General features: G+C 39.3%; 1 protein-coding gene and 1 pseudogene across 1 annotated transcript; both read left to right on the top strand.

The window, feature by feature from the left end:
- LOC113042855 (laminin subunit beta-1-like) overlaps positions 1 to 13,513 on the top strand; it is a 13,753-nt pseudogene extending 240 nt beyond the window's left edge.
- A 3,698-nt stretch (positions 13,514 to 17,211) lies between these two features.
- LOC113043511 (immunoglobulin superfamily containing leucine-rich repeat protein 2-like) lies at positions 17,212 to 20,394 on the top strand. The gene is made up of 2 exons (XM_026202951.1): positions 17,212 to 17,469; positions 18,003 to 20,394. The coding sequence occupies exon 2, from the start codon at positions 18,012 to 18,014 to the stop codon at positions 20,148 to 20,150; it is 2,139 nt and encodes a 712-aa protein (XP_026058736.1). The 5' UTR covers positions 17,212 to 17,469; positions 18,003 to 18,011; the 3' UTR covers positions 20,151 to 20,394.
- Positions 20,395 to 21,297: the final 903 nt, after the last annotated feature.

The following is a 21,297-nucleotide window of genomic DNA, read 5'->3' as shown; positions in this document are numbered from 1 at the left end:
TTCTCTCAGCCTGTCAGTGTGACCCGCAGGGGTCTCTCAGCACGGTCTGTGACCCGAGCGGTGGCCAGTGCCAGTGTCGCCCCAACGTGGTTGGCAGGAACTGCGACAGATGCGCCCCAGCCACCTTCCTTTTCGGGCCGCAGGGCTGCAGGCGTAAGTACAACTGGTCAATAGCATAGACTGCAGCGTGTTTTTATTTCACAAGCATAATAGTGGTCTGTGGTTGGTTTAGCATGTGACTGCAGTCCTGAGGGGTCTGTCCACTCCTTCTGCCACGAGGCCACCGGTCAGTGCGAGTGTATTCCCAGAGCGTACGGGCGGCAGTGTGACCGCTGTCTACCGGGACACTGGGGATTCCCTAACTGTCGGCCCTGCACATGCAATGGCCACGCTGAGCAGTGCGACCCGCTCACGGGACAGTGTCTGTCCTGCCGGGACCACAGCTCTGGACACCACTGCGAGAGGCTAGTCACTGCGTTCTTTCTTCAACATGATAGCGTGATGTTACACGAACGTTTAGCCTTTCATTTATAACATCTCTTCTGCAGGTGTTTGAATGGCTATTATGGTGACCCCGTTCTGGGCTCTGGAGACCACTGCCGCCCCTGCATGTGTCCGGACGGTCCCGGCAGCGGAAGACAGTTCTCCGGCGCGTGTTATAAGAGCCTCGACTCCAACCAGGTGTTCTGCGTCTGCAACCAGGGATATAAAGGTAACCAGCAACCAATCCTATTTGATTTATAACAGCGTCTGTCGGGAACACTGTAAATTTCTGTACCTGCTAGAACATGTCGTACAGTTTACAGTATTTTCACTCAAAGAAATAAAGCCTTGGTGAGGATATTCTAATCAACTTTAGCGGACGATAGTCTATGTGGAAGAATATGGTGATATTAAGTCTTGTAATGTGCAATATGTAATTTTGCAGCAGTGAGAGCTGTAATTCAACACGCCTCTTGTGTCGTGTCACGAACAGGTGCCAGGTGTGAAGAATGCGCCCCTGGTTATTACGGAAACCCGTACGAGGTGGGCGGAGAATGCCGGCCCTGTCAGTGCAACAACAACATCGACATGACGGACCCGGAGTCCTGTGACGCCCGACGGGCGCTTGTCTCAAATGCCTGTACCACACCGAGGGCGAGGGCTGCGACCGCTGCAAGCTCGGTTATTACGGCAATGCACTGACCCAGAGCTGCAGAAGTACGTTCTTGAAGAAATCTTTCAATACTGTGTCTACTGTACTGTACGTTTGAAGTCTAGATAAAGTACCTCTACAGTAAAACAAACTGCATCTAGTAAAACGATGCATTTGACTCCTGGCCGCTGAGTTTCTAATGTTTCGTCCTGGTCTTTCTCAGAGTGTGTGTGTAATCACATGGGCACTGCTGAGGAGATGTGCCCCTCTCCGGGAAACTGTAACTGTGACTTGAGCAGCGGTCAGTGTCAGTGTCTTCCCAATGTGGTGGGCCAGCACTGCGACCAGTGCGCGCCGGACACCTGGAACATGGCCAGCGGGAAAGGCTGCGAGGACTGCGACTGCGACCTCAACCACTCCTTCAGCTCGTCCTGCAATGAGGTCAGACCACATTCACACAAACGTGACACGTTTGGGATTGCAAGAACGTGCGCAGGGATTCATCTGTATTTTTTTTTATTCTCTGTTCTGTAGATTATGGGCCAGTGCTCTTGTAAACCTGGGTTTGGCGGCAGAACCTGCCGAGAGTGTAGAGAGCTGTTCTGGGGAAACCCTGAGGTCAAGTGTCACGGTGAGTGCAGAAAAACTGAACAATACCGGCGCAAGAAATGACCCAGTCCATTGTGATGATCATTTACAATGCATTTAACTTTAGTAATGTGATGTATTTCTAAGGGAGCCAGAATATTCTTTAGAAATAATTATTAGTTCGCTATTTTGTTCATTTTATTTGTAATATATTAAGACAAGTTTGTTGTGATATTTGTTTTAATATTAATATAAAAGAATGCTTAAAGCTGATCAAAAGTGACAGTAAAGACGTTTAAGATTAAGATTATATTTCAAATATAATGCTGTTGTTTTGAACTTTCAAAGAATTTAGAAAAAAAATCATGATTTCCCAAAAAATATATGAGTAATAGTTTCCTGACCACCAAATCAGCTAATTAGAATGATTTCTGAAGGATAATGTGACACTGAAGACTGGACGATGCTGAAATCCAGCTTTGATCACAGGAATCAATTATATTTTAACATATATTACAACAGAAAACAGTTATTATAAATTGTAATAATATTTTACAGTATTACTGTATTTTTGATCAAATAAATGCAGCCTTGTTGAGGCAGGAAGACTTCTTTTGAAAAACATGAAAAATACCTCAATCAGACCCCAAACATATTTACTGTATATACAAAGTATATATATATATATATATATATTATATATAATATATATATATATATATATATATATATATATACCACATAAACCCAGATAATGTAACTAAACTCATTTTGCTGACATTGCAAACACTGCAGATTGTGCTGCCATTACCCCAAACCATATAATCTGTAGGCAACCCAGTTTTGTAGGAATGTCTAAGGGAATGGAGACGTCCTCGGGCCACTCTCTGATTCGCCCCAGATGTGCACGACCATGACCAGCTCGTGGTGGGATCTGTCGAAGCCTCGCAATACCCTCTCTACTCCCACAATGCACCTTTGTATTCGTGGGCTTCCCCTTCTGGGGCCATCAGTGTCTGGCGGCAGTGCTTCTCCTCAGAAAAGACTCTTTGTCCTCTCTCTGACTGTATTTGCGGTTGTGCAGATCATACCATTGGGAATCTATTTGAATGTGATGAAGAATTTTCCGGTGCTTTTGAGATCTTAACACAAGGGAAGTGCAGATTCGGATGGTTTTCTGACTATCTAATGATCTCCTTCAAGATCACTGCGATGCATTGTTTTGTCAGACCTTCTCCCTAATCTCAGCCCAATTAACACATCACTATCAAGGGTGGTGCATGTAAAATATGACCCACAATCAGCATTACCATCACTTCACAAGCTGGTGAAAGAGATTTCCAGTGAGTAACATTTCAGTCTGTTCACACAAAGTGATAATAACAACTTTTGTGGTACATTATAGAAATGACATGAAGGTAATCAAATGCAGATTTTTTTAATAAGCCATTTGGTCTTAAGAAGAGCAGGTTTTGGCCTCTCTTTGAGCCGATGAAGTGGTGTGTGGATAGAGATCTGTTCCAGCCCCACACCCCTCGGTTTGTTTGGAGAGTCCTGATGGAGCAGGAAGCCCCCTGTGTTCCTCTAAGATCCAGTTACCCCTCTGTAACCCTCCTGTTGACTGGCCCTCAGTACGCTCTTCCCTCTTCCAGCACAGCACTGAGCATTTGTTCAGCTCGAGCTCTGCTTTATGTGGTTTCCTGTTAAATACTAGTTCGATAAACTTGTGAAATCCCAAGCTTTACATTTTGTCCAAGCACAACTGATTTCCTCAGAGATTTTATAGGTTGTACTTTAACTTTTGTATAATTAGTACAGCTTTTGTGTGCCTAGAGGCGTCATCTGATCCGAATTCTGATCAATTATTGCGCTACATTTACATTTGTTCATTTAGTAGACAGTTTTATCCAGGGACTTAATCTTGAATTTATATAATTTATACCTTGAACATAAATGTTTAAAGCCCAAAAGTTCATTAAAAGTTCATGCGCTATTAACCAAACAGTAAAACAAATTTGGTAAAACGTTCCTTAAACTCTGAAAGCCCTTGTGAAAGGAATGATAGCCAGACATAGTTGTGTTCAAAGAATGAAGTTTCCTTCCACGCATTTTTACAATAAGCTTATCTGCATGGTGATGAAAAACAGATGGAAAGGATTGATATATTCAGGGGCGCACATACGTTTTTCGTTCTGGTTCTCACGAGAACGCCTAGAGATTTGGTTTGGAGCTGACACTGCACATAGTGTCACCCGTTAGAGAAACAACTGTAAAAACACAAATAAAATAATTAATAATAGTACAAATACTGCAAATTGTGCTTTATTTAATTAGGTTATTTCAAAAAATCTAAATAATAAATAAAGTGTGATAATATGATATTATTTTAAAATAAAAAATGAGTATAAAAAATAGACTTATTTTATAGTACACATAAAAATACAATGCTACTATTTACATTTTCAACATTTTCATATCTAAGAACTTTATTTTGGCGAGTGGCCAGCAAGTTAAGATTATGCGCTGCTGGTTTTAGCACTGGCCGATTGAAGCGCGTCAGTGAACGAAATTTCAGTTTCATGTTTTGCGGCAAAACCGGCAGCACGAAGCTTAGATTTACGCTTTCTGTTTGAATGGAAATCTTATGCAGTATTACAGTTAGTCAATCAAAAGCAGTGCTTGTGCATTAACAGCCGTCAAAACAATCAGTGGTGGGAACTTAATTATCCTGCGCATTTTTATTTTATTTTATTTTTTATTTTTTGGTTGTGGATGCACCCCTGCATATATTCCAGCCATGTAAAACGTCTTAAGTCGCTGGGGAATGTTTTTAGCAATAGCCAAAAATACATTGTATGAGTCAAAATTATAGATTTTTCTGTTATGGCCAAAAATCATTAGAATATTAAGTAAAGATCATGTCCAATGAAGATATTTTGTAAATTTCCTAATGCAAATACATCAAAACTTATTTTTTGATTAGTAATATGCATTGCTAAAGACTTCATTTGGAAAACTTTAAAGCTTTAAACTTAAACTTTAAAACAACTTTAAACTTTAGATTTTTTTGCAGCTTATTTATTCATAAATCTTAACACTCAAAACTGGTCCAGGGTCACATATTTGTAAATGAAAACCTACTGGCAGCTACATTCAAAGTTACTGCAGGTCTTTAGTTGGTTTGAGACTAAATTTATTGATAGAATTTGGATGTTGGGCATGCCCCGGCAACTGCCCTCATGGCTGGTTACTGTTTACACAGATCTAGCGAATATATCACCAACCCAAGAGTTGGTGCATTTTTTAAGGCATCATTTCCAAGAGCTTGTTAACACCGTCATGAATGTTTAACAGCAGTAAAATGGACTTTGTTATTACAGAAGCACCTCTCGAGTGGTTTAGTCTGGGAGACTGCGGATCTCCTTCTCGGCTGGCGTGTGATATGTTTTACATCCCCATTCCTTAGCCATATACGTCTATGTAAACGATTGCTGAGTACACAAGCGCACTGCATTGCATTCACTCTTGTTTATTGTATGCCTGCTTTTCAAAGGATCATGTAATTCTCAAGCCGGCTTTTAAACAATAAAATGCAGATGTGTTCCTTGGGCAGTAAAAGCCTATCCTAGAATTTTTGTGTCAATTGCTACTAAATAGTTCCCATCACCAACACAAAAGCTCCTGTGCCTGTTCCCGTCTCCAGGGGTCACATTCATGGCATTGTCCCAACAAGAAACATTCCCGGTGCCGCCTGAGGCCCCCTGGATAATAGCAGGGATTAACCTCCGAGATAATTCCCTATCTCTAGACCCTTGTATGCATTAATGGCCTTAGGTGAAGGAGTCTTTTCCTGTGGAATGTGTGTTTAATCACGTCACACTGGAATGCCTTTAAAGTAAACGAACCGTCCCAGACAGGGTCCCCATTCATGTATTGTATGTGTCGCATGTATTGTCCTGAATTCTCCACGATGGTCAAAAAAGTGGGGTTTCTGGTTACCTATTTACCTGTTAAGACATGCATTCTGTTAAAAATCCTAGTGAGCTACCAACCTACCTAGGCAGCATCATTTTCGTGCCCTCTAATGCCAAAATTAAACTACAAAGTCGGCACAGAAGCACTTTTGATCTGGCATTTAAGTCTCCATAATGCTGCTCAGAGGTGGCATGAATGCATTTACACTGCAATTTCAACTGTTACTTTGATACGAGGGGGTATGGTGGGTCAGTGCAGGCATTAAATCTGCCTTTTATACAGAATTATGTCTTTACAGAGACATTTAAGCAGGCACAGAGCAGCCTTAACATGCACGTTGTGTAAAAATGCCTTAAGATCATTTGTTTTGACCAAATCTTTAAGCATCCATCATGGAGAAGACTCCATGATGCGAGTTTTTTTCTGATTTTGTATTTACGAATTGAATGGATGCCACAACAAAGTCGTAATTATGAATGGGAAACCTTGCAGATGCAAAGCTCGTTTTGAGGCCAGTGTTCATTTAAACGCACCTGACATTATAATTTCCAACTCATAAATGTTACATTTTCATAAGGGCTTGAACGGACCATGAGAATGATTGTGCCATGATTTCTGCTGATATTTCACTGAAAAGTAGTGCTAAAAGTTAGTTCAATCGAATTAAAATGAACTATTTCACACAATATATTTGTGAGTTCTATGCATTTTTTAATGCTTATTAGAGTAGTACATTGTTAGCGTAGCAATATGCTAATGCAAATGATTGAAATCAATTGCATGTTGCATGAGGAGCACTACTGTTGTATTTATCAGAATTGCTGCCTGTGTAGAGCATTAAAATCAGTCACTTGAGCTACACATTTAAATAGGAGAGAGGTATCTTTGTTGCAGTAGACAGCTAGCTTGTTACCTAGGCTTCGGAATAGAGCTAAACAGGTATGTTAAAAATTGAATATGAGAAATAGATCGTTTGACTGGTGAAAATGGTCTTGATGAAGGTTAACAAGGCCATTACGACTAGAGTTTTCTGAGGATGAGTATGTTTGTTTAAGGGCCTCATGGTAAGTCATTGCTAACTTGGTGTTTGCTAAGTGTCTCGTCTGTCATTGTGGGGCAGTTATTGCCTTTTGTTCACCAAACACTCGCAGTGCAATGCAGCACTAAAGTATGCAAACAATCTTTTCCTTCATCCTTCCACTCCCACCACATCGCCCTGACTCCATCGCTCACTCGTTCAACTCCAGCCTGATAAGGTCACAGTAACTCAGAGTTTGCACTTGTTGACAGAAAATGTCACAGTCAATGAACAGCTGTTTTAAAAATCTTGGTTCATTTCTTTTAGCCTTCCAAATGTTATTTTCTGTAGAAATGTGGCAGAGCAATCTACCCAAGTATAGGAAATATAATTACTGAATCACCATTTTGCCAATGCTTTTATGCAAACCACAGCACATAATTATTTAATACTAACTTAAACGTAGTAATTTCAAGGTTGTTTTTTTTTTAATTTTTTTTTACTTCTATTATGAATGCCAAAGTTCTACAAATGTGTAAATTAATTGTTAATGATTTGTTGATATTATTATTATTATTATTATTATTATTAAATTTTATAAATTAAAAAAATACTTTTTACCCAATAATTTTGTGTATTTTAGGCTTTTAGTAGATCTTTGTTAACTCAACAACATGCTTAACTTTAAACCAATGTGATTTTTTGTATTCTCTCTCTCTCTCTCTCTCTCTCTCTCTCTATATATATATATATATATATATACTATATATGACATATTTTATTACTATTTTTGATAAGACTTTCTTTAATTTTCTGTCAGGTCATTTAATTCAGTTTAATTTGAGTAATTTGCTTATGTGATTTTGTATTTTTATTTTATTTTCTTATTTCATATATATATTACCATTTAGGTTTAATTTATTTTTATGTTTTAGCTTCAGTGCTATTTTATTTTTCATTTATTTCCGGTCAGTAATTTGAATGTTTCAGGTTTTTTATATATATCTTATGTGTGACTACAAAACCAGTCATAAGGGTCAGTTTTTTCGAAATTGAGATTTATACATCATCTGAAAGCTGAATATTATCATTAACTAAAACTAGTAAAAATATTTCTGTTAATGGAAATGAAGCTGAAATAAAATACACATGTGACCCTGGAGCATAAAACCAGTCTTAAGTTACTGTGGTATATTTGTAGCAATAGCCAAAAATACTGTACAGTTTATGGGTCAAAATGATAGATTTTTCTTTTATGCCAAAAATCATTATGACATTAAGTAAGGATCATGTTCCATGAAGATATTTTGTAAATTTCCTACTGTAGATATATTAAAACTTATTTTTTATTAGTAAAATGCATTCCTAAACACTTCATTTGGACAACTTTAAATGTGATTTTCTCAGTATTTAGATTTTTTTTTTTTTTTGCACCCTCAGATTACTGATTTTCAAATAGTTGTATCTCTGCCAAATATTGTCCGATCTTAACAAACCCATAAACCCAAATCCCATACATCAATGGAAAGCTTATTTATTCAGCTTTCAGATGATGTATAAGTCTCAATTTCGAAAAACTGACCCTTAAGACACATATATATTTTATTTCAAGCCTCATTTCCATTAACAGAAATATTTGTAATAGTTTTAGTTAATGATAAGCATGCATTAAACTCCAGGTCCTGTACTTAAACCTCAGTATTCCTGCATATTTTCAGCATGTGATTGTGACCCAAGAGGCATGGCGGAGCAGCAGTGCAACAAGGTCACAGGTCACTGTGTTTGCGTGGAAGGTGTTTCCGGGCCTCGATGTGACACGTGCGCTCGAGGCTACACGGGCGAGTTCCCACACTGCGAGCGCTGCCACCAGTGCTTCGCCGAATGGGATGTCATTGTGGGCGACCTCACCAACCAGACCCACAGACTGGTCCAGAAGGTCAATACCATCAAAGCCAACGGCATTACAGGACCCTACCAGGCCACCATCAATAGCGTCGAAAGCAGCGCCAACTCGATCCGCAACATCCTGGCCCAGAATCCAGCCACTCAGCCTCTAACGGAGATCCAGGGACTTCTCGAACAAGCTACGTAAGTCAAAGCCTTGCTCAGGATGCGGAAGCAACTGTAGGTCCTTCTCATGAGAGTAATATGTGTGAATTGATTTTCTCTCTGAAGTGCCTTGATGGCTGAAATGAATACCAAACTCAACCTGACAGAGGAGACCTTGTCCGAGATCTCATCCGACAACAACAGCACGGACACCAAACTGAAGTCCCTCAAAGAAGAAGCTCAGAAACTGGAACAGACGGTGAAGGACCTTCAGGGGCAGGTGGAGTTTGTGAAGAATTCAGACATCCGAGGTGAGTAACATCACTCTAGGTCTTGTAAATCCCTTTTCTTCAAACAGACAATGTATCAACGCAACATGGTTTCCGATCCACAGGGGCCAGAGCCAGCGTGAGTCGATACTATGAGCAGTCCCAGATGGCAGAGATCCGTGCCAATGCCTCCACCATTGACCCAGACAACCTGGTCAATCAGTCTGCCACCCTGCGGACAGAAACAGAGGACTTGATGAACCAGACCAAAGAAGAGTTCATTCAAAGACAGGAGGAGTTTGCGAAGAAACTGGACAACCTAGCTGGACAGCTGGAGACTCTGGACCTCACTGAGCTTAGCGAGAAGGTAAAGCAGTCAACCGATTGATGAACATGGTCAAGAGCTTATCAAGTCACTGACATACAGTAGTTTTACTGAGCAAAGTTTAGTTTTCAGAAACAAATCAATGTCACTTTCATGTTATATTTTTTGTAAAAAACCATTGGAGATCCTCAGGCTTTTGTTTGTTTTTTGTTGTCACATAATATTCTAAACATTCTATTACATGTCGCATATTGTGCAGCTCGTTAAAGATAGGTGTAGTTTTTGCTTGGCGGATGATAAAACAAGTGAAAACCTGAGTAATATCAAGGAAACTGGAGAGTCATAGAGTTAGGGCTGGGCGATTTCGCAAAAAAAATCTCTATTTTTCGGAACGTTTGACCATTTCTTGATTTTTTTTTTCTGATTTTTAACTCGTCAATTTGAAAATGGAACTACAACATGATTAAAGCTATCCCTCTATTTAAAGACAAATATATTCCAAGTTTAACCATGATGCAAACATGAAATATCAGACATACAGTAGTAGTTACAGGCTTTTTATTTGATTTCGCTACTTTTCCACTGTTCCGTTTCCATTGGGCAGTCTCATTCACGAAACAGCCGTCTTAAAATGTGGCACTCAAGTTAAAGAAGCTCACTCCCATCTTCTTGCATGCTTTCTTATTCCACTGCCCAACTTCGTTCTTTCTCAACACAACAGCACATTCTAGCGATATGAACGCGTCACCCGTGAACGGTTAATCACGTGCGCCAACATGCGATTGGATCGTTCTTTTCTCTTTATTGTTATCTTTAGCATAATATTTCTAATTCTAACATTTGGTAATATTTCTATTCAAAATCGTGATTCCTCAATTTCCAAAAAATACAATTGTTGCAAAACATTAAATCGGCAAAACCGGAAAAATCGCCCAGCCCTACGTAGATTATTAGGGGTGGGCCAGTAATCAGTAAAGGTCGGTCCATGAAAACTTGTGAGCAAGTTGATATAGATTGATATATAGATTTTAGCAGACAAACACTAAATTAACACTATACAAGATGAAGCAGTTCGCCAACGCATCATTTATAGTTTAAAAAACTTTTTAACTAAACTAAACTGCATTATAGCATTAGCTATGTTTCCATAACCCTGTTTAAATGCACATTTTTAAGTATTGCATGAGAAAATAGTGAAGGAAACGTCAAATTCTGAAAAATATCCCTTAATCCTCAAAAAAAAAATTCTGCTCACTTGAGGTAGTTTTTGACTTGTGTGAAAAAGAGTTAATACAGATGGAAATGCATTTTGCGAATAAATTCCTCCTTGCGCATCAAAAAAGTAATGTAATTTTACACTATTGGATGGCAAAACCTGACTAACCGAAAGCAATAACTGCATTCATTGTGTTTCATCTGCTCGTTCTGAGGCACAAGTAATTTATTATGTAGGAAAAGTATTATATTCAGTAGCTTCTCCTACTTTTCTTAGTGATTTATAGTTCCAGTTTATCAGGAAGTGACGATTTTGTTCTCTTTGACTCGTTGGATGGAAACGGTGCTTGTTTGCAAATGTTTTGTATGATTTTCCAATTTTGGCGCATAAGATAAATTTGCAACTTTGGATGGAAACCCAGCTAGTGAGTTTTTCATATGTAAATATGAAAGCCTAGTTCTAACTGCGTGATCTCTCTCCGGACAGACATGTGGCAGTCCAGCTGGCTCGGAGAACTGTGCCGACTCTCCCTGCGGAGGCCTGAGCTGTGTGGATGGGGAAGGAAACAGGAAGTGTGGAGGAGAGGGATGTGATGGCCTCACCACGCTGGCCCACAATGCCTGGCAGAAAGCCAAGGACTTTGACCTGGAGATTAACAGCGCTATGGAGGAAGTGGACAAGCTCTCCAAAATGGTGAGGTTTCTCAGCGGATACTGTATCTGCTGTTGATACGATGAAAGATTCTGCAATGCATTTTTTGTAGAGATATGCTTCTGTTCGGATCTTCTTGTAGTTAGTCTCTTGATAACTGCTGATTGCTTTTGAGTAGACATTAAAGGATTTCTTTTCTTTAATTCGTACGATCAGGTGTCAGAGGCAAAGGTAAAAGCAGATGAAGCAAAGCTTAATGCTCAAGAAGTGCTGGCAAAAACCAATGAGACCAAAAAGCGCGTGGATGGAAGCAACGAGGAGCTACGGCAACTCATCAAACAGATCCGAGACTTCCTCACTCGTACGCACCCTTACAGGATTCTTTGAGATATGTTGCTTGGGTGATCAGATCCTTGATTTTTAACTCCTACTCTATCTGGCTGTACAGAAGATGGAGCGGACCTGGAAAGCATCGAGGCTGTGGCCAGTGAAGTTCTGCAGATGCAGATGCCCACCACACCAGCCCAGCTGCAGAACCTGACCGCAGAGATCAGGGAGCGCGTGAGCAGCTTGACAGAAGTCGAGGACATCCTCAACCAGAGCGCCGCTGACATACTGAGAGCAGAAAGCCTCCTGGAACAAGCACGCAAGGCCAGGTCTGAGATCTACTCAGTCAATTACATCCGTAACAGTTTGATAGAGTAGGCACTTCTTACGGTTTTTGCACCCTCATTACTAAATGCAATTATTATGTATAAGTACATTTTTCCTTTCATTTTCTGCAACGGTCTGTTTGATGGTTCTTGAGGTTGAGAACCACTGATCTCATATATGCCATCTACTGGCAAGTTCATTGAACCACATGTTTGTATATTCTCTGGTTGTCACAGGAAGGAGGCGTCAGATGTGAAAGACACCGCTGAGATGGTGAAGGAGGCCTTGCAGCAGGCCGAGCGCGCCCAGAGTTCGGTAACAGAGGCACTGAAACAGGCCAGTGCTGACATCAAGGGAACGCAAGACTTGCTGGTCTCGGTACGTCTACATTACCAGTCATTTGTTCCCAGGGAATGATTTCAGGCTTGTTTTAATCAGTACCAACATGGTGCAATTTGGATTTGATATTTGAAGCCACTCTATGTGACTCTTTTTTACAAAAGGTGGAGTCTGAGACGTCTGACTCGGAGCTAAAACTGAGTAATGCCACCCGAAGGCTCCTGAAGTTGGAAAGCGATGTAGCTCTGCTGAAAGAAAAGGCTCTCAACACCTCCACCAGTGCCAACAGCACAGAGAAAGAGGCTGAGAGCATCAACGCACTGGCTGAGCAGCTCAAAAAGGTGCACAAATTACCTGGACGTGATACGTCATCTTTGGTTTTGGGACGTTTTTTTGGGTTTGTAACCTCCTGTGCTGTGGACTGTTTATGCAGGATCTGGATTCAGACCTGAAGGACAAGTACAGAAGTGTTGAGGAGCAGATCACGCAGAAGGCTGAAGGAGTGGCCGAGGCCAAGAAAAGAGCAGAGAAACTCCAACAGGAGGCCAAAAATCTGCTGCTACAGGCCAGCGACAAACTTCAGCTCCTCAAAAGTATGTCAATGCTGCATCTCTGGTTCCTGTGAAGCAAATGCATTTTGAATGCTCTCGCTTACAATGAGCTACGTTTCTGTTTTTCAGATCTTGAGAAGAGCTATGATGAAAACCAGAAGCTGCTGGAGGACAAGGCCAATGAGCTGGTGGACCTGGAGAAGGCTGTGAAAGAGCTGCTTCAGGAGATCAGTCACAAAGTCACCGTCTACAGCACCTGTCTGTTTTAACGCTACTACTGACTGCTTTAGGAAAATATATTAAATTACCTTCTGTGTCAAATCCCTGAGAAGGTTTTGTGAGTTTGACATCTGTTACAGCTACGGTTTTACCCATACGTTTATATTTGATCACTGTATGAAAGGGTGTCACACTTTTATGAACACGAGAATGTCATTTGTTTTTTAAACATAGCAGACCAAAGAGTGAATGTAAAGATATGCCCAGCATAACTATGAGACTGCAGTTACATTGACCACATACTTTCAATTTTAGAATAAAGGTATAAAGTCACAAAAAGTCAAATAATATAAATGTGATTGATTTTTTTTTTTACTTTTTTGGTTACTGATATCTGGACCAACTTGTGAATATCATGAAAATTAAATCAGAATAAACTCAAGTTAGTAATACAACGTGAAAATGTGTCATTGTTACAGTGTGAACTTGTCTTGTGTTAATAAAATACAGTCGGAGGAAATCAATCAATCTGAGGTTTCGTCTTATCCAGACGTTGCTCAAAAAAAGTTGCCTGGAAAAATTGCTCAAAAAGATGCCTTTGTGTATCATTAGCTTTAAGCTCCGGCTCTGACATTGTTGCTCATTGTGGTCATTAAAATTACTAGATCATAAGAGTCCTCTGCTTGTGAATAAGACACTAGAGACCCGAAGGAGCTTTGGCCATGACAGGGAAGATCTCAAGAGGCATTGGTCATCACAGAGACCTCAGGGAGCGTTGGCTAACACAGGGACCTCAGAAAGGGACGGCCACCACAGGTATCTCAAAAACCATGGACAAGTCAGGTACCTCAGGGACAAACCTCAAGGCAAGCCTCTAATATGACTAATGGCCTTACTTGAGAAATGTATAGTTCAGTGATTGTCGAATTTGTCCTGCGAACCCCACAACTGAACATTATGTGTGTCTCTGTTATCTGACAAACTCAGTTAAAATCTTACAATGTCTACAAATCAGCTGATGAGGTGAATCAGGGGTATAAATAGAGAGAAACATACAAAATATGTAGTGATAGGGGATCCCGGACTGGTTATTGTTGGTAAAAATGGTGATCTGGGATCGTTTTAGCTTAAACTTAAATTGCTGTTGAGGCTTTTAAGTTAAGTACCTGCTCTCTGATGAGAGTAATTGCTCAACTTATACAATGAAAGAATGAAAACGTGCAACTTGGTAAATAAATATATTGAATTTATTTTTATTAGTTTTTTGACGTTTGCTTTTATACTTCAATAACACATTTAATCTATTTTTTCTCGCTAATAAAGACTCAAAAGTACAGTTTTTGTCTGTGTTTACTTTGTAATGTTAATTGCAAGAAGCTAGAGCAAGAGCGCCGCTTTGTGTCTGTATCATCATACTGCAAATGTATTTTAATCACAACCCATACTTTTTCAATTGATTCAGCCATGTAAGAAGCACAAACAAAAAAAATCAAATAATAATAATAAAAAAATGGAGGTGAAGTGATCTTAACATTTTAATAAATAAGCACAAATTTCAGAAGTTAATGCTCTAGCTTTGCCTTCAGTTCACACGAAAGGCACTAAAAACTATTAAAATGACCGATATGCAAATAAAAATCCAATAACGCAGTATGAAAGCATTAGATAAGGAGTTTAACATGGACTCGCCAGCAGAGCAGATGTGAGACAGATGTGAGACTGAAGCAGCACGAGTTTAACCGTCGATGATTCAGTTCAAACATCATCTGTGACGTCAGAAGCGGCTCATAGAACGTTCACGCTACACGTTCTACTCGGGTTACTCATTCATTCAACCGTGAGAACTACCAACACATACATAAAACACTTCCTGTTCCCCGACACATTACACAACTAGAAGTTCAGTAAATATCCTTGTCACTCCTGTAACTCCAGAGAGAATAAAGAACATATGTATTTGTGTTAAGATAGTATGTACATTTTAAGTACATTTTCTGTCATTCTTGCAGGAATGTAATATAAAACAACAGTGCAGGAACAACCATAGGTTTTCTCAGGGCAAAAGAATTGTCTCAGTTTGGACAGAAGGCCAAAATGTATCTAGATTAATATGGATGTAGCCTAATATTTAATAAATCTGACACAACTCAATCCTGTTACTTTTACTTAGTTATTATATATAAGTAAAGGATAGATGAGTATATGGGTAACAGGATTGAGATTTTAGGATAAAATTAGCAAATACATGTAATCTAGCCGCACGGTGTACATGCTAATATTATGAGAATACTCAGGAAATTACAGTGATTCACCAAAGATTTGTATTTTTAAAATAAACAGGTAACATTTAAGAAATAATTGAGATAACAGGACAGTATATTTATAATGACACTCCTAACCACCGTTACAATATCGATCATCAAAAAAGCATATAATACCACATGCTTTTGGTCATTTCATTGCCTTCAGATGATCCAGATGTTGCGATATTATGTTGAAAATGTGTCTTATGGAATCTCTTTCTGTTTTTTTTAGAGGGGGCAATGTGTAAGGATAACAGGACTGAGTGAAAACCTGGAGACATTATACATTTATTTTGAAATAAATTAACTAAAGGTATATATGGGATGTGGAGGGACACAAAAACAAAAAACAAAAAAAAAAAAATGCAAAAAAAAAAAAAGCAAATAAAATGCAAATAAAATGCAAAAAAAAAAAAACATTATATATATATATATATATATATATATATATATATATATATACTAAAATAAGATTTCTGAAGGATTTTAAACATTATATTTAGCGTTTAGCGGCACAGGGGACAAATACTATATTTTCAGTGTTTAGGTAGTTTTTAATTTTTTACTTTTTTATTATCTATTTTAAATTGGCAGTTATTTATGTGCAAAACACTTTGCTTAATAATAAAAGGTATTTTAGATAACTTTTATACTATAGTTAAATTTTTTATATTTGTACCTATAATGTCCTGGGGCTAGAAATGGCACCAATTCGGTGGAATGGCCCATGGGAAAATGCATTGAACATTCAATTTCTATTGTAGTAGCCTATAGAGTTGCAGAATAGAACTAACTAATTTAAGTCAAACAAAACCATGATGTAAAGACACATAGCGTACCATTTAGCCTACCATAGATCAATTTGTGGAGCAGAGAACAGAAAGATGTCCTTTAATTCCTAACAGTGCATTATGTTGTAGTTTATTTATTTATTTTTCTGAAATAAGGGAAAGTGTCCAAACCCGTGTTAAATATCTACTAGATCTAATAACAACCAACAATAACAGCAAAAATGACACATTTATAAAATGAGCACTAGGTGGCAGCATATAAAAAGGTTTCGGGGTTAACCACTGCAAGCCACAACAAAATAAAAGGCGAGGAATAGACACAAACAAGGATTGTGTCATTCAAAGTCAAGTGTATTCACATTTTCATTTTTATTTAGTTTCGTAAGACTTTAGCTCCTTCCAGGCATGTCAATCAATTAAGCAATTTCCATTGTAAAGTCACCACAAGTAGCTTACAAGCAGAAAATCCAGCTGTTGCTGAGCTCCATCGTGTTGCCATTGTCAATCCAGCTCAGTTCACTTGTTTGTTTATTTTTTATTCACTATTATTATTATTGTTGTTGTTAGTGCCCACTGGTTTGCTCATAGCAGTAAATTTGACTTCAGGGACATTTGTGGACATTTGTAATGAGATAAACAACATAGCCTACGCTCCACATAAAAAAATAACAATACCAAATAATAATACAATTTACAATAATTACAATTTTCTGCTCTTTTTGAACAGATAGTCACTATACAACAATAACTGGACTTCCTTTTTAGACATTCTCTTATGTTTTCATTTTATAAAAGGATAATTAAATTCAGAATTTTATGACCAGTTTTTCTTTGTTGCAAGTATACACACTAGCCTATTTTATGATGGGCGAGTTTTCATCTGAAAAACACTAACCTGTAAAATATATACAATGAATGCTTAGATGTTACGTGGAAAAAGTAGCCCATCATGTGGATATCGGTAATAATCACATCGAAAATACAAACAAGGGCATAGGTCATGTGTTATAAATTATCAACTGTATCTGAATTATGAATAACCTTCATCTGGACGGCAAAGTCCCTGTGGTTTTAATGCGGAACTGAAGGGAGAGGCTGCGCGTTCACGATCCCTCCCCTTCCACTGTGGAGGCGGGAGCGCGCAGTGGATTCTGTCCGAACTCAAGCGCGAGGAGAAACAGCCTCTGCACTGCTCAGCTTCACGCGGACACTAAAATGTATCATCTGCCGTCTGCTAACCAAAACAGAAAAGATTTACAAAGGGATATAAAATGCTGCATCATGTTTTGGGATAAACTGACTTCTGAGCATTAAATATTGTTGTTACATTACATCAAGTGTCGTGTTGGCTGAAATCCGCGCGAGTGTTAGGACTATCATTTACAGGTAAGGCACTATTAAAAAGTTAAACCTTATCATCGTACAAACGTTCAGAAAGTAAGTAGAATCATGAGCAAATAAACTGTAAAAGTGCATTTCTTCTGGAAACTTTCAGCAAACGATTAGGTAAAAAAAAAACAGTCGTTACAAATCTCGAGAAGTTTAAGACATTCACAAAACAGACACGTTTTTATTAAAAAGTGAAGAGCGTTTTCAGAACCCTGGACAGCGACATCGAGGCGTTCGGTAACACAGCAGGACACTCGGGGATTTTATCTTATTTAGTCGAGAACAACTTAAAAAAGACCAGAAATAATATGCATTTGGATTCGGTAACTTTTCAAAATAAATGTGCATGAACGTTTAATGTAACGTCAAATGCTTTTTAGAATTACCCTCATAATTTGGAAAGCTGTCAGTTTGCGTTAGCACTTTATATGACTACATTTTTTTTTTTATAGCTCTTTGATTTTTTTCTTTGTGCATGAAAAATATAGAAATCATTTGTACTCATCTGCATCTTCATGTGTGCTTGGCAGGTGCTGAAAATGGCAACCAAATACCTGATGCTTATTGCCTTGGGGACTGCTGTGATTGGCAGTGTGCACGGTTGCCCTGAGCAGTGCAAATGCTCTGATAAATCAAACCACCAGTTAACAGACTGTGCCTACAAAGAACTTCTGGAAGTACCTGTGGGCTTGCCATCCAATGTGACCACCCTGAGTCTTTCAGCGAACAAGATTAAAGTGCTGAAATCCCAAAACTTTATAAATGTGACCCAGGTGACCTCTCTTTGGTTGGCTCACAATGAAATCGTAACCATTGAGAGGGGCACGTTTGCTCCATTGATTCAGCTGAAAAATTTGGATATTAGCCACAACAAGATTGTGCATTTTCCGTGGGAGGATTTGACTAATCTCACTGCCCTGCAGTTGCTAAAGATGAACAATAATGAGATGGTCAGTATCCCCAAGAATACTTTTGCCAACCTGAAGGAACTGCGTTCGGTCCGTATTAACAATAACAAGTTTACCACTATCGTGCAAGGAACGTTTGATGCTTTGGTTGCCATGTCTCACCTTCAGATCTTCCACAACCCCTTCACCTGCTCCTGCAACCTTGAGTGGCTCAGGGACTGGATCAGCAAATCCACAATCTCCATCCCTGAGCAAAGCAACATTGTGTGTGATGCTCCTTCCCACCTCAGAGGTACTCAGGTCACTAGCATGCCCAAACTGGACTGCAAGACCCCGTCCGTGTCCATCACATATCAGCCAAACATCGAAAAAACCGAACTGTATGAAGGATATATGGTCATGCTTTACTGCGAAACAAAAGGAACTCCTAAACCTGAGGTCACATGGGAGATATACGCTGGAAACCAACTAATTACATTCCGTTTGCCGGCTGTTGTTGAAAAAATTGAGAATCCGATTAACGGACCACCTACGAACGCCAGGTTCCTTGTGTTTCAAAACGGCACCTTAATCATCCCTCGCATGAGCAAGAAAGAAGATGGGAACTACACATGCTCTGCTGTCAATGACATGGGGAAAGCCGAGCGCTCTGTGAGACTTGTTATGGCCGGCACCAAAAAGCATGCCACCAATTCCATGCTGGACCCAAAAGCATCCAGCCATTTACCAGAAGACAAACTTGGTTCAAAAGGCTCCAAAAACAGTATTATTAGCATGTGGCCCAAATCTGAAGAGAAGACAAAGAGCCTTCCAACCGGAACATCTCTCATTACGGTGGATAAAGAGAGAGAGGAAGAAGGCGCTGATACTTTGCCATTTGTTGGCAAATGCGGAATAAATGATGGCACGCAGTACATCTCCAACCATGCTTTCAACCTCAGCTTGGACGAACTCAAACAGTACACATTTGATTTCGGAGTTATTGCTCTGGAAGTTTCAGAAACTGAGGCCAAAGTTCAGCTGAACCCTTTCCAGATGGCCAACGCGAAGTCAAACCTTCACCTCAGCCAACAACAAGACCTCCAAACTGTGAATAAAGAGCCTTTTAGCCTTTTCCAGACGTCCACCAAAAAGTCACCCTTGGACATGTTGTACCTTTGTGTCAGTACTGGCAATGGACATTCAGTGGTGCAGTGGTCCAAGATAGAGGAGGGAGTGAACGCCTATCGCTTCCAGGGCCTCAGGCCAGGCACTAATTACACCCTGTGCCTCACCTATGGGGGCCAGGACTGCCAAGTCCAAGTGGTCTTCACAACTAGAAAGAAAATCCCATCTTTGTTAATTATAGTGGTCGTTAGCATTTTTTTGCTAGCTCTGGCAACCGTTCCCCTGCTGGGTGCCACCTGCTGCCATCTGCTCTACAAGTATCAAGGCAAGACCTACAAGTTGATCATGAAGACGCAAAACCCAGATCAGATGGAAAAGCAAATAGCTATGGATTTCGACCCCAGGGCGTCTTTTGTGGGATCCGAGAAGAACTTCAACCCGAGTGAGCTAGGAGAGGGAGAAGGGGAGGCCGATGGCGAGGAGGGAGACGGAGAAGGCGAGGACATCGAGGGAAGCGTGGTTACCGAGTCCATTCCCGAGTCACAATCCAAAACACAGGAGGAGTTTGAGGTTGGATCCGAGTACAGCGATCGGTTGCCGCTCGGGGCTGAAGCGGTAAACATATCTGCCGAGATCAACGGTAATTACAAACAACCCCGCTGAGATGTTTGTTCTTCGTTTGCTCTGAAACACAATACAAACCAGGTGAACACGGACTGTAAACTCACGTTATACAGACACGCGCTGGGAAAAACAATAACAAAAAAAAAATAATAATAATAAACCGCGCGAACATTTTTACCTCAGTAAGTTAGAAGTGCATACGACAAGTGTTCATTATTACAAATAGAGGTTTTTGAGATTTATCGAGTGGACTGGACTTAAATGGGCAATTATATCTAAAAAACAAAACAAAAAAACTATTAAAACAATTCAATATTGTCACTTTAGCATAACCTTAAACATACATTGTCTCAAGTAGCGTCCATTTTACGTTATCGAATTGGAAACGTTATTGTATAGTGGACATCGCGCGCTTCTGAGGGAAAAAAAAAATCACCATTACTCTTTTCACAGCATGGAAAAAAACCAGATCACCTTGATAAAAAAAAAGTTTGTTAAGTGTAATGTGGGATCCCAAAATATGTGATTTTTAATCTCTTGGCGAACGGGTGCTTTGAAAAAAATTCAAAAAACAAAAACACATCTCTCGCCTTTATGAACTGACTGAACGTGTCCTTTCTTCTCTTTGAGATAGCCTTCTTGTCCGTGGCATGTGGCACAAACGTATTTTTAAGTGTTTTATTAGGATACTATAGACTGTAGATATTAAATGTCGATTTGTGATGTAAGCCAATGAAGTAACCTGAGATGTTCTCTTATATATATATATATATATATATATATATATATATATATATATATATATATATATATATATATATATATATATATATGTATGTATGTATTAATGTTCCGTTTTTACCATCAGTCAAAGCGACATCGAGTGTCCAGTAAATTGACGCATAGTGGCTTGTTTGGTGTCCAAGTGTCCAATGATGTTGTAAAAATACTCAAACCTTTTAAAGATTTTGATATGATTTTATGTACATGACCTTAATAAAATATTGAACGAACAAATGTATTGGACATTGTTTGCAAACGCAGAAAGTGTTTGTAGAATGCAGAAAAGCTCTCCAGCACAAACCGCACAGCTCGGTAAAATCATCAATAAAGTCCGTTCGCGAACATGTTTTTGCTTTTATTTTAATTTTGCTTTTATTTTAATAATGTTTTCCCTTAAACGAAT

Source organism: Carassius auratus, chromosome 25 (assembly GCF_003368295.1).
Source record: "Carassius auratus strain Wakin chromosome 25, ASM336829v1, whole genome shotgun sequence".
Taxonomy (NCBI): domain Eukaryota; kingdom Metazoa; phylum Chordata; class Actinopteri; order Cypriniformes; family Cyprinidae; genus Carassius; species Carassius auratus.
This window is presented reverse-complemented; position numbering and strand designations above follow the sequence as displayed.